Raw genomic sequence first — 13,195 nt, 5'->3', positions numbered from 1 at the left:
CAGTAGATATAATTCCGACATATTTTTTTATTTACTATATATGCACACATATAAATATGTATCGGTATGAATTCCATCGTATCAAGTACAGAAGCGAGTTATACATTTATATACAAGGCAGATTCAGTATTAATAAAAACTGTCAAACTATTGTATTTTTTTTTTACCTGCAACTTTATATAGAATAATACTTTTATTTGATCCGTGTGATCATTATTTTTAGTCTTTCACTAACAAGCTACCCTTGTTTGATGACGTCGAAAGCGAGAAAACTAACCAAGCCAAGAATTCTTGCATTATCAGTTTAAATAAAAAGATATAATCACAGAATGACGGCCGATTCGGCACATTTGTTAAACTATCCTTTTTCTCTCATTTAAACAATAAATAAAAATAATCGTGAAATTAACATTGACAAAATCAGGAGAAACGAGGTTAAAAGGAAAGTTAATCTTGCGACTATTTATTGATCGTTGGAGCGAGAGAAAAAGTTCTCGGGCAATTTTACAAACTGCCGAAACAATTTTTTGGGTATCTTTTTACTCAAACGTATAACGCAAGAATTTTCGACGCACGTGTTTTCTCTCTTCTGCGATGTCATCACAGGACAATTACAGCGAGAGACGAGGAGCTTTAAGTTAATTATTCCATATATTATTACAGCATATGTAATATTACTCCTGTTGCTCTTTGGCGATGCTGGTGTAAAATTTCGCATCAAATGGTGCAATTTATGATTTATCCACAGATTTTTTGTACGTTTCAGGATTTGTCGCACAGCCAGGACACGTGTGTAAGGATTCGTGAATAAATATCTCACAGTCCAAACAGAACGGTTGATTACACTTTTCACAGATGTATATCTAAAAAGATGTACATGTTGACAGATGTAAATATAAACATTCCAAATATATATTAGTATTTAGAGCGATTCGAAACATCTTTCGTCATTGTTGTATGCGATGTCGCGTCATAGATTCCTCGACAAAGATGAAAAATATATTTCATTGATATAACGTTCAACGCACATTTTTTTTCTCATGTACCAGCCACAATGCTTCGGCACAATTTCGAGACAGTGTATACAAATGATGAAAATCACTACCTTTTTGTCCTTTTCAGTCAAAATTTTCTGGCAACCAAAGCACGATGAATGATTACTTTCCGATGCGATTTCTTGAAAAGTTGCAACTGGGAACAGGTAGTGGTACGAGCGTGCTAAATGTGGGGCAGATACCAAAGTGAGACCGCAAGCTTTACATTCCACGGGAAGTTCGCAATGTTTACTGAGACACTGGGGACACAGGTAGCCGGTGGTGCTCATAAGTTTGACCGATTCATCGGAACTTTCCGCATGGCTGCAAAAACAAAGAAAAAAAAGGGGGGGGGGAGGGCAATGTAATTTCTAAAATGTGTGCATATCATTATCACATTTGGAATATCAGATTAAAAATATATTATTGATATTAATATCGTTTAATAATCTGAATGTTTTAAAGGAAGAGACATATAAGAGGGATGCACACATACACTTACCACATACATACTGTCATAGATGTATCTGTCGCGGTGGAGTGCAAAGCATGATGAGGAAATCCCATTTTCACAAGCGCAGCATCCAATCGCGTTGCAGCAGGTGGAGGGTCTATATGTGAACTCAACTGCTCTTTGTAATGCTTATCATCAAGTGCAACACTATGCTCGCCACCAGTGAAATTTGCCATTCGTTTGCAGATGTATAACTCGGCAGCTAATCCTATGACGCTACATCTGATACCATCCGACTTCATGTTCTGGGATAATCTCTACGTTAGAAGTCTTTAAGGCGAATTTCAACCAATATGTGTGTACATATATATGTTGTACACACACAAACGATAAAACATACTTGTATAGTATCGTTGATATCTCCAGGATCGCAAGTGGTGAGAGCTCCTACAATAATCAATATCTCTTTACTAGCATGCGATGGTAATAACCGCAATGACTTGAGAGCCAATTCCAAGGAATTTTGCAAAGATGGTTCACCAGTTACCATAGTTTGATGTAATGATTGCAATTCCTACAAACAATATATATATTAGTGTATTTCTTTCTCTCTCTCTATTTAAAGTTATATTTTAAACTTGAATGGAAGTAAGACACATTACCTTGATATGTTTCTTTGAATTACCAGCCAAGTCACTAATTTTTTCAGCTCTCTTATTTCTAGTAACGATTATACCCAACTGACTTATAGGGTTTTGATAGAAAAACTCTTCAATGAAATCTCCTAGAAGCTTAAGGTGAGTAAATATCAAACAAACCATACATGTATGTACAAAAACACATATGTACACACATGAACACACATCCTTCAGAATAATCATACCTTGAGGGAACACAAGAAACGAGTTGGTTTTAAATCTTGATTTGACATTGATTCGGAAGCATCCAAGATGATATAAAGATGCCTCATCATGCCTAATCTGGCACCTTGTTTTCTTTCCAACTGACGTTTTCTTTTGGCATTAAGAATAATATCTGCTACAGATGGTTCCAATAATCCATTGTCTTCCTTGATTGCTTCCCTATGATATAAATATAATACATTTATGCTATATTGAAAAAATATCACGGGCATCAAATTTGTATGAGAATAATTTTTTAGGCACCGTCTCTGCACACATTAGGTATATGTTTCAAAAACATACCATGTTTTCTCATAACCAGTCTCCCAGCGGTATTCTTTCTCTTCTTCTTCTTCAGCCATTCTTCAGCTCGATTTATTCTGAACTGAAAAACACTTCATCATTACGAAATAGAGGATCGATGGAGGATAAGAACTGTTTTATAATATCATTTCATTGCATGTGTTTATACCTTGTACGAATAGGTTATTTATATCGTTACAACTGATGCAAGAGGTATAAAAAATGACGTAGATGATAGGAGAGGTTAGACGATCCTGCGTATCACATACAAAAGGTCAAATTTCTCCTTCTTGTTTTATCGCGATGTTCATTCTCATCGGGACATGCGCTTCAGGAAATCGAACGCTCGCTATCGCTCCATTCCTCCAATGGGTTATTCATTTGTAACGTACGCGCTAAGTAGTGCGGGATTCTGTAACCGACAACTATCGGTACGTGTCGTTGCGCAGCTCTTTCGCCATATGTTATACCTGCGCGACGACACATTCCCTAGCCGACAGTTGTCGGTTACAGAATCCCACTACGTGTCATTTCCAGATCGGAGATATTTTCTCGAATTATTGACCGTAGAACGAACGTAGAACTTTGAGCGGAAATAAAGATTCGAAGTGGATCTCACAAAGAGGAAAGGGAACACCGCGATATAGAATTAGATACGGGAAGCACGCTCTCATTAGTAATGGCTGTTTCCACCATCATGGTTGAAGTGTAATCGACGATTAACTCAAAGGAATTGACCAATCGCATTAGCCAATTGGCTGAATTGATCAATATAATTGGTCAATTTTGTTGAGTTAATCGTCGATTAAATTTAAACTATAATGGTAGAAACGGGCAAATAAATCCGGTGAAATTTGATGAGAAAAACCAGACTGCCAAAAGTATCGTTATTGTTATTTCGTTGATCTTGCTCGGCTACTTCTTGTTGATTACACGTCTATCAGAGGTAACAAAACATTGTAACTGAAAACATACCATCATAATACCTGCACGGTCTGAAAATCTGAAATTCGCGAATTGCGATGCCGGATCGTCGCGGGATGCGATCGTTGGTTTCCCGCCAAAAATTACTCTCTCAGGATAGGCTGGGTGGACCGGGGCAGTCTGGGACAGACCGGATAGAGGGCGAGCGGGCGGCCGCCATTGGCGCCACTGTCAGCCGACGCGGTCGCTGTTTTCGTCTTGTCTCGCACAACGACGAGCGATTCTCCAGGCTGAGGAAAATCTAAGGCCGATCGTCAACCTAGCAGTGTGTAAGTGAGCGTCATTGATTCCCTTCAGCCGATCGTGCCGTTTATCTGATCTCGGTTTCACCTCGTCCGCAACGGTGTGTTCGAAAAGCATTCACGTTGAGGACAGGAAGTGAGTAGCTCGCAGAAAGAGTCATAGCGACGAGAGCCATCTTTGACGGGCATCGCGGCTTGGCTCGGTGTGAGAACGACAGGAAACGCTTCACATCGGCGACAACGTCGCGTCGCGCCGGTACTGGCATGGCTGTTTCGCAAATTGTTCCCGCGCGTCATTCTCATGTATATTTCTAGCGGTCGGGAAATGAATCTCCGTTTGTGAAATAACGTGAAACAACGTGAAACGTGAGGCTACTCGCGGAACGTGGCGGGAATAAGGCCGAGAGTGAGTGTAGCTTTGCACCCTTTGCTCGTAGACTGATCGCGTTTACAATCGTACGTACCGTCCCGCGTCATTCTCGATTTGCTGCGTTATTTATGCGAGGCTATGCATTCTCAATTTGAACGTTAGCGGTAATCAGGACGACCGCTGGATCGTGCATTGCTGCACGGCCGCAGCACAACGCCATGCATGTATGGCGCATGGCACGAGATGCGCGAGTGCCACGAGTGCGCGCGCGAGGATCGAGGTGTAATCGCGCGTGCACGAATCGTGGTGATTGAATGGAGCGCGGCGAATGTTCTCTTGAGAGAAAAAAAAGATACACTCCCGGTTCGATTGCCGGCGCGGTTTTGTTGCTGTGTGTGCATTGGACAACACTATGCGTGAGACTCACCGACGAGTCTCGGCGATGATGCGCGCACATGTTGCTACTTTCTGTTCTCCAAAGTGTTCGTGAAAAATGGGAAGATTCGCACGTTGTCGCGTAAAAACGGATATCCCGTGTGTGAGGAAAGTCTAATCTCCCCCCCATTCACACATTCTCTCTGGTGCGCGCGGAAGTCGATACCGCGCACGCGGCGCACCAGGCAGTCTTATATTTCTTCCGCGGGTGTCTGTCCCACTGACGGCTTGTAGACCGCTCAGCTTATCTTTTTTCTCTTTTGATATTAATTTTCGACGTACGTATTCTACGAGTTAATCGATTCTTTCAACGACAGACGATAAAAAATTCGCGATTGAAATTAAGGTTGTTTATTCTTGTTAATGCGTAAGGAGACAGTGTGTCTGTAATAGCTACAAAGATATTCATCTCTCACGTGTGCGTGCTTTATTAGGAATGTTTGTCGAATTTTTAATCTCATTGCGAACATGTATATTATGCAGCATACAAACACCATGTTTTTTGCATTCAGCGTTAAAAAAAAATATTAATGTTCTACAAAGTATATAATACTATCGATTACTTCATATATATATATGTTGCTGTGTTATCGAATCTGTTTTCTTCCTTTTTTATTGGCTGCACTAGATTGCTAAGCAGGTCCTCTTTTCCTTTCTTTCTTGAGATTTGTTAGTGGGAAAAAGAGGACTGATGTAGGCAGTGCACAACAATAGAAAACAGACTTGATATCAAAGCAATATACATAACAAATGATCAATATATACTTTATGGAATGTTAATATTGGTGTTTTTTTAGCGCTATATATATATATATATAGAGAGAGAGAGAGAGAGAGAAGACTAAAATAAACCGTTTGAATTGTAGAAAATAAGCGTTGCAAGGGATCAGAAGAATTTGATAAACAGGATGGAGGGAGATGATGGCCCTTCAGCCATTAGTAGCAAACCTACAATTATTAAAGGTATCGATTATACATAATATTTATATGTATATTCTTACTTATTCTGTCATTTATGCTCATTGATTGATATCTTGTTAGACTTATCAAGATATTTATCATTTCTTACAAACTGATTTCATGATCTAATTTCTCTATTTTATCTACTTCATCAGCGGCGCAAGAGGAAATGGGCCGATTGGATGTATTAGTATGTGGACAATGCCACAGTGTCTTTCACTTTATCGAGGAATTTCAAGAACACCGTACAAAAGTGGGAGTTTGCTCTCAAGTATCGCACTTTCGTGAAAATAACGATGTTTGTATCCATTCCATCCTATCCATCGAATCAGGCTTACAAAGCTTAAATCAGAGGCAAGATTATTAACGAATGATCCTGTAATATATGAAAACCTTTATTTACAGAATGGGCAGAAGGCACAGGTATGGGCGTTTCTTTTATGGAAAGATTCGCAGATCCAACATGAAGGTTCTGACAAGGATGCGACTAATCCTTGGAAATTATATCAGAAATGGTGTAAGATGGATCCACATGTGAGGGATTCGTGGATTACAGCAGGGAAAACCATACAGACATTTACAAAAATTAGTAACGCAAAGATGCAAGATACACCAAGGCAGATTCAATCAAATACAACCGAAGGTAATATACATATATGTATATAGATTTTTTTTTTTTAACAGGAGGTTCTTAATGCCAGTAAATTCGCGGACGTATCGCCTTGGTGAAATTTTGCAGGTACCAAGCCGATAGTAGTTCGCAAAGTTATTAGAAACGGGCAACCAGAGGATACAACGATCGATACTAAAAAGGATATTACAAAAACAGTGGAAACGAAAACACAAGAACCTATGGAGGTCGAAATGGACAATAAGAGAGAGAAACCAAAACTGAAACCATCAGTTAAGCCGAAGGTTTTGTGCATCGTTCAATGTGCAAATTGTTAGTACATTTTTGCATTCGTTCCGTCAATGAAATTGCTTTATTTCTGTAGAATAAGACTGGCAAGACAGTAGCTGCTACCGATGAGGACGTGGATCAAAGCAATGAGGAATATGTCGTCGAGAAAATTTTAGCCAAACGTTTAAATACGAAAAAGAAGTGCGCTGAATATCTAATCAAATGGGAAGGTTACGCGGTGTAGGTGTCATATCTCCTCCTTTTTCATCTTCTTTTTTCTCGACAATTTTGATAAATGGTGATAAATTGAATATTTTACAGCGAGGACAATACGTGGGAACCCGCAGAGAACGTAGCAGTTTGCAAAAATTTATTGGAAGAGTTTGAACGAAATCTCGCTAAGCAGAAGGAACTTAAAGCTGCTCAACAACAGGCCAACACGAAGGTCGTGGCACGTACGAGTTTATCTGCGCAGAAACCAGTCATAAAAGTCGAAGCTAGCAAACCCGGACCAAGCACAGCGTCTCAAGCAGGGTGAGTGATCTTTTGAACACATATAGTCATGCGTATACAGTGGTAGACCGAAAGGTTGTGACAAGGATTTTTTTTTCTTTTTTAAACAATATCTGGAATACAATATATATCGCTGTTGGAACGCGCGACGGTCCAATGAACTCATTTTCGAAAAGTGAAGCGCCTGTTCCAAAGAATTAACTTTTCGAGGATCCCCTCACCATCGTTCCGATATATTGTATACCAGACCCAAGTTTCGGAACGCATCCTATGTTCATTAGGAGAATTTGTTTCTTAATTATTCTCAGGAGATACATCATCTTATCGAATATGAAACTCATAAAAAAAAAAAAGTTTATCAACTTTTCTCTCCATTACTGTATTTAGTCTCTTCCGATCAGGTAGATCAAGTGATCTACTTCGATGTTCCAATGATAGGGACCGCAAAATATGCAGTAAGATGTAAGTAATAAGCAAATTGATCAATTGGATTTTTACGGTCCAAGTATACAGTCAATAATGGTTGGTCAATTAGCTTACTGCATACTGCGGTAGACGGCTTTTAACGCTCGCTGTGTTGTTAATGTCATGTTGCTTATATCAGACGACCGATGCGGTCGAGTAAATCAAAAGCGATGGATCAAGTTAAGCAGTGGGTCGGTTCAATGAAAGACGAGGATAACGATCGTACGTATCAATTCTTCGACCAATTTTACTTTTATATCGGCCTATATATCATAGGGTTATCTCTTGTTCGTTCCATTAACATGTATGCACATGTGTGTGTGTGTGTGCGTGCATACGCGTATGTAGTAACAGGTAAAAGAAGAATCGATTACTCGGATAGCGATTCGGAGGAGGGCGGCGGAGGAGGTAATGCTGCAAAGAGAACAAAAGCTGACACCGGAAGCGACGACGAATGGACTGGAGAATCCGAAGATGAAAGATTAATGGGCCGTAGCGACGTGATTCAACGTGCTTTCAATCGTGCTAATGCCCAATCCAACGGATCCAACAGAGCAGCGGCGTCAGTCTCAACTACGGATTTGGCAACTTCGTTGGGACTGCAGTCGCCCGAGGGAGCAAAATCATCCAACCAGCCTCCTGTACTCGTAGCCAATGCTAAAGGAGTCGTTAAAGTAGATCCCAAACAGATGCCGAATTTAACTTCCGGCGTTTACGTCATGTCGCGGAAGGATGGTATCATCAAGCTGGATTCATCTCCCAGCGGTAAACTCGCGGTCAAAGGATCTCCAACAACGACGCAAGGTGTTTTAATGGTACAAAATCGTGATAACACGAACGTAGTAAGAAAGCAAGTAATCTCGTCGCAATCGAACTCGATGACTCCCGTGAAGGTAGTCTCGAAGATGGATGGCAGTCAAGTGGTGACTCAGATGAAGGTGGTGTCCAAGTCGTCCATCACACCCAAAGGGACGGGAAGCGTCGTCGCGCAAAAGACGGAACCTATCAAGATACAGCCCAAGCCGGATCCGTCGCAGTTGCAGCAGATACACGTTGTAACCGCAGTGCCAGCACCGATAACTCTACAACCGCGAATAACTACGAGCATAAGACCCGCTTCGGTTACGCCTCAACGAACGGCGGACGGTCGTCCTTTGCTACCCAGACCGGCTCTGCGTGCTACCGCTCCGACCAGCGTTCTCGGCACGATACGCTCACCGGTTAGAGCACCGTCCCCGAGACAGCAGATACAGTCGCAAACACCGCGTCAAGCGTTGCAGAAGCGCACGACGACCACGGTCGTGAGCACGACCGGCACGGTTTCGCCGAGCGCCGCTAGTAGTGGCGGCACGGTCACACAAATCAGGCCGAAATTCACAATGCTCACCACTCAGCCGAAACAAGTAATAAAAACTGGCGGAACTAGTCTAGTGCAACAGATACAGAAACATTCTCCGAAGTCGTCACTCGTGGGTAAGACGCACTCATTATCTCCGCAGCAAAAGTTACTAATGATAAAGAAGAAGGCGCAAGAGGCAGCGGGAATAACTAAACCGAGTGGTCGTGGACTTTTGGCAGGTGCCGCTCGTGGTGCTGCCGTTACTACGGGGGGACGAGGCAGAGCGACGGCAAAAGTGATGACTACCGCCGAGTCGCCCGTTACGATCGCGCACAACAAGCCTAAGGAGAGTAAACTAGCCGAGGGCGATGGACTTCACATGGAGTTTCACGAGGTTGGCTCAGAGGAGAGCAGTAGCGAGGGCGAACCGGATTTGCCCCCACCTTCCGACCCGGATAGCATCACAGCTCCCGAACCCGACAGTCCACCGCGTCCGTTTACATTGTGCCCCCTGACGGGACGCATAATGGGTCCGGACGGTGAACCGATCGAGCAACAGACGGAACAGGAGCCTGAGCCACCGACACCTGTTGCGATGTTGACGAAAACAACTTCCATCACATCCGAGACATCGTCGGACGCGACTATGATGACCACCGCCATCACTACCACCACCACCACCACCACTAGCACCACCACCGTCATGGCTACCACCACCAACATCACTACCGCCACCACTACAATTTCCACCAGCAACAACAACAACAACACTACTACCACCACCACCGGCGCAACTGCCGAATTGGTTCTACCATCCCTCGACTCGCTCGCAACAGAAAACGGTGGCATGGTGAGAGTCGAAATGAGCCCCGGCGGCACCACGGGCACTATCGTCCAAACCGGCGAAACAGCGCAGATTAATCTGTCAAGTGTCACGGTACCTGCAGCGGATCTACCTTGTTTAGACGATACAGCGAGTGTTCCATCAACGACAACCGCGACAACTGCGAACCCGGAAACCACGTCCGGTAGCGACGGTACCGAAACGCCGTCCATTACCACAGCATTGTCAACTGTGGTAACGGCGTCGACGCCTACCGTTACCATGTCGACAGTAGTAACAGGAACGGCGACCGAAGCTCACAACAAGACCACCACGGTGGAGGAGAAGATATCGGAGGAGAGGAAAGTGGCGACGGACGAGGCGTCCAATCTGGTAACTATAGCCGAACACGGCGTCGTCTATCAAGTTGCAGGACAGGCTGAAGACGGACAGACGCTTTTGGTGACGCGAGGCGCCGACGGCGAGCAACAATGCGTGTACGTTACTACCGAGCAGCAAGGGGATGACGGCTCGGTCTTGACGTTGGATCACGCTGTGGCCGAGGCTGTGGCGCAATTGATCCCGGACCAAGTAAATCTCACTCCTCAATTTTATGTGAAAGAGGACGGGGCGGAACCAGCGGAAAATTCAATGGTGATGTCTATAATGGATAACGCAAATGCGACTGATGTTAGTGCCGGTACCGGTCAAGAAGACAACGACGGACAGGCCCAAGTTGTGGCCCAAGTGGTACAAGCCGAAGAACCCACTCCAGGTATGAAAACTCTCTTCTTCTCGTCCTTCCCTTTCTTCACTCACCCGAGAGATTCTGAGAGAGTGAACGTGTGCGCGCGCGCCAATGTTTCTGGCATCGACGCGACGGCATGTGTGACTCTCTGTGTTCATGCACTTAATCCACCCGGTGTTTGTTGACTTTCAGGTGGGACCAGAAGAGTGGTACTACTCTTGCCGGATGGAAATTTTATGATGACCGAGGTANAAGAAGACAACGACGGACAGGCCCAAGTTGTGGCCCAAGTGGTACAAGCCGAAGAACCCACTCCAGGTATGAAAACTGTCTTCTTCTCTCTACCCGTCCTTCCCTTTCTCCACTCACCCGAGAGATTCTGAGAGAGTGAACGTGTGCGCGCGCGCCAATGTTTCTGGCATCGACGCGACGGCATGTGTGACTCTCTGTGTTCATGCACTTAATCCACCCGGTGTTTGTTGACTTTCAGGTGGGACCAGAAGAGTGGTACTACTCTTGCCGGATGGAAATTTTATGATGACCGAGGTAGACGAGGAGCAATACGCTGCACTGGAGCTTGACAAATGAAGCGATTACACGTAAAGTTCTTTCGCGGCAAAGTGATTACACGTTATTCTTTTGCATACCGAGCAAAACGTCCGACCGGTAGCGTCGTGCGAGAGTTACACGAGTCACGCGCAAATTGTACGCTTATGTGTGATCGTGAATTGTACATATGTAAGAACGTTAACCTCGTGCGTACGATCACGCTCGATGACGCGTTTTAAATCTATTCTATCGGCTAGCAAAGTATCGCAAAAACGGCAAGAGATGATGATGTAAAAAAAAAAAAGAAAAAAAAAATTAATAAAGCGAGAGAGGAAAAGACCGAGAAACAAATAGAGAGAAACATATATCAAGAGATCTTGAGTTAAGATTGAACCAATCTTATGACATTCTAGAAATGTATGCTCAGTGTAACTAATTGGTATCTCGATTTTCGTGTTTATTTCAATCGCATAAAATAGCACACACAGATACTACGAATACAAAGCAAAGATATAAAGCAGTACTTTCAATACAGTGACATTATAGTATGTTCGTGACTATTACATTGTATTTGTAGGATATAGTGAAATATATAATATGGGGTTTTATATTTTCCAAACAGTAATGAGCTTTGGTAAAAAAGAAAAAAAAAGGAGAAAGAACCTTATTCCACGCATACAAAGTCCAAGGTGTGATATCGTACATATTTATCGCATCTCTAGTGAAATGTGGATCAACATCGCGCGACGAAGCGCATATGCAAGACGTTAAAAAAGAAAAAAAAAACAATATCAAAATACTATTTATCACAGGAAGTCTCTTGGTTTTGAACTCGCGCATGTTGCTTTCATTATATACTGCGAGTGGTAATGGAATATCATTATATGATACGATTGAAATATGAAGTATTCTTGTATGAATCATTCGGATTAATGATTATCCTATATTCGTTATACGATCGTAAAACGTGTCTTACATAACATGGACTATGTATGCTTATCTATAGGATAAATAAGTGCACTAACGAAACACTTGTAGTTTCCGAGTCTATAAGGCTTAAAATACAATGTTGTTGAACGGAGGAGTTGGTCGCATCCTATTATCACCTATCTTTCCTAAGTTGTTCCTCAGATGTCGCGGATAAGTTTACAGGATACACGATTGTGATCTCGCGGACGAGTAACAATTGGAACAGCGATTTGTCCCACGTATTATACATTGATTGTTTGGCATTGCGAGATAAGTAATAACCGGTAATATTCATGGTTCATTTGTACACGACGTTTTCGCGAGGCAGTTTCAACCTCAGACACAGCGTCCAATTAGGAAGCTCCGGAAATGTCAATATGAAAGCGACACTGCCGTTCAATATTAGAACTTTAGTGTGTCAGTTTTAGTCGGTAAGAGTGGATAACACAATAACAACTGATCCATAGTGGGTAAATTAGGTTTCTGGAAATTGGTAAGTTAGCAGGGTCGATAAAATTTCAAGTGTCAGTATTTACCAGGATCGATAACTTCCAAGGAGCGATAAATTGTCACGGACCGGTGAATTACCAGGGTCGAAAAGTTTCCGGGGACGGTAAGTTTTTTTATTCAGCATCGCGGAGGCAAAGTGATNTACTTCATATTTACCAATAACATATGAACTACTATATTCTCGAAGCAATAGATGTCAATATTTTGATTTGATCCGTGTTTGATTACGAATACCTTGTGTAATCTCAAAAATCTGAAGTAGCTTGGCATCAAGAATTGCAAAAATATTAACTACTGGTACTTAGACAAAATATCAGGAGAGCTTACGGAGTTATTTGATATCTCAGGTTGTGAAAAAATCACTGAGAGAGGATTGGAGGCACTGTATAGAATGTCCAATCAGAAGAAATTGATTGTTAGAAATTGAAACAAATCTTTTGCATCAGAGCTAACTTGTATGATGTTAGAAGATTGTACGTCTGGCTTCATTTGTGAGAATCTGTGGAAATATCAAAAACGTAATGTTAATTGAGAGTCACTTGTGATAAGATAACAATTTGCAGTAAATATTTCACAGAAAGACTCACCTCTATTTATACGCATTATATACTATTTGTATAATTCCAACTATGGTGTAAATCAACTGTCATTATTTGAATATTAAAGTAAATAAAACATTAGGTAGTAAAAAGTA

The 13,195-nt window shown here is 42.3% G+C and overlaps 2 protein-coding genes across 11 annotated transcripts; one reads left to right on the top strand and one right to left on the bottom strand.

Moving 5' to 3' along the window:
- Window positions 1-7: 7 nt before the first annotated feature.
- Window positions 8-3,356, bottom strand: LOC106744436 (general transcription factor IIH subunit 2). 7 transcript variants are annotated; one of them, XM_014619553.1, is made up of 8 exons: window positions 2,863-3,150; window positions 2,694-2,775; window positions 2,372-2,570; window positions 2,151-2,279; window positions 1,889-2,062; window positions 1,537-1,805; window positions 1,106-1,358; window positions 8-863 (listed from the first exon to the last, which is right to left on the bottom strand). In XM_014619553.1, exons 2-8 carry the CDS (start codon window positions 2,750-2,752, stop codon window positions 732-734), a joined length of 1,215 nt encoding a protein of 404 aa, XP_014475039.1. In that variant the 5' UTR covers window positions 2,753-2,775; window positions 2,863-3,150; the 3' UTR covers window positions 8-731. The 7 variants fall into 7 exon arrangements, with proteins under 7 accessions (XP_014475039.1, XP_014475198.1, XP_014474806.1 ...); XM_014619712.1 differs by having other exon boundaries at window positions 1,537-1,793; XM_014619320.1 differs by lacking the exon at window positions 8-863 and adding an exon at window positions 3,164-3,356 and having other exon boundaries at window positions 872-1,358; window positions 2,863-3,118.
- A 469-nt stretch (window positions 3,357-3,825) lies between these two features.
- On the top strand, window positions 3,826-11,326 carry LOC106744772 (serine-rich adhesin for platelets). 4 transcript variants are annotated; one of them, XM_014619915.1, is made up of 11 exons: window positions 3,826-3,946; window positions 5,591-5,687; window positions 5,840-5,982; window positions 6,090-6,327; window positions 6,424-6,599; window positions 6,680-6,825; window positions 6,907-7,119; window positions 7,703-7,785; window positions 7,912-10,475; window positions 10,767-10,791; window positions 10,964-11,326. In XM_014619915.1, the coding sequence occupies exons 2-11, from the start codon at window positions 5,633-5,635 to the stop codon at window positions 11,059-11,061; spliced, it is 3,741 nt and encodes a 1,246-aa protein (XP_014475401.1). In that variant the 5' UTR covers window positions 3,826-3,946; window positions 5,591-5,632; the 3' UTR covers window positions 11,062-11,326. The 4 variants fall into 4 exon arrangements, with proteins under 4 accessions (XP_014475401.1, XP_014475320.1, XP_014475489.1 ...); XM_014619834.1 differs by lacking the exon at window positions 10,767-10,791 and adding an exon at window positions 10,666-10,721 and having other exon boundaries at window positions 7,912-10,500; window positions 11,020-11,326; XM_014620003.1 differs by lacking the exons at window positions 3,826-3,946; window positions 10,767-10,791 and adding exons at window positions 3,978-4,325; window positions 10,666-10,721 and having other exon boundaries at window positions 7,912-10,500; window positions 11,020-11,326.
- The last annotated feature ends 1,869 nt before the right edge of the window (window positions 11,327-13,195 follow it).

This window comes from Dinoponera quadriceps, unplaced genomic scaffold (assembly GCF_001313825.1).
Source record: "Dinoponera quadriceps isolate SergipeBrazil2010 unplaced genomic scaffold, ASM131382v1 scaffold119, whole genome shotgun sequence".
NCBI lineage: Eukaryota > Metazoa > Arthropoda > Insecta > Hymenoptera > Formicidae > Dinoponera > Dinoponera quadriceps.
Note: the sequence above shows the minus strand (reverse complement) of the source record. Positions and strands in the feature narration are given on the sequence as shown.

Coding starts and splice junctions, on each gene's coding strand:
- LOC106744436 (XM_014619320.1), bottom strand. CDS start 2,752: ATGGCTGAAGAAGAAGAAGAGAAAGAATACCGCTGGGAGACTGGTTAT. Junction 2,280..2,371: donor GTTTCTTGTGTTCCCTCAAG/GTATGATTATTC, acceptor ACTCACCTTAAG/CTTCTAGGAGATTTCATTGA. Junction 1,806..1,888: donor ATATCAACGATACTATACAA/GTATGTTTTATC, acceptor CTTCTAACGTAG/AGATTATCCCAGAACATGAA.
- LOC106744772 (XM_014619915.1), top strand. CDS start 5,633: ATGGAGGGAGATGATGGCCCTTCAGCCATTAGTAGCAAACCTACAATT. Junction 6,826..6,906: donor AAATGGGAAGGTTACGCGGT/GTAGGTGTCATA, acceptor AATATTTTACAG/CGAGGACAATACGTGGGAAC. Junction 10,792..10,963: donor AGCCGAAGAACCCACTCCAG/GTATGAAAACTG, acceptor GTTGACTTTCAG/GTGGGACCAGAAGAGTGGTA.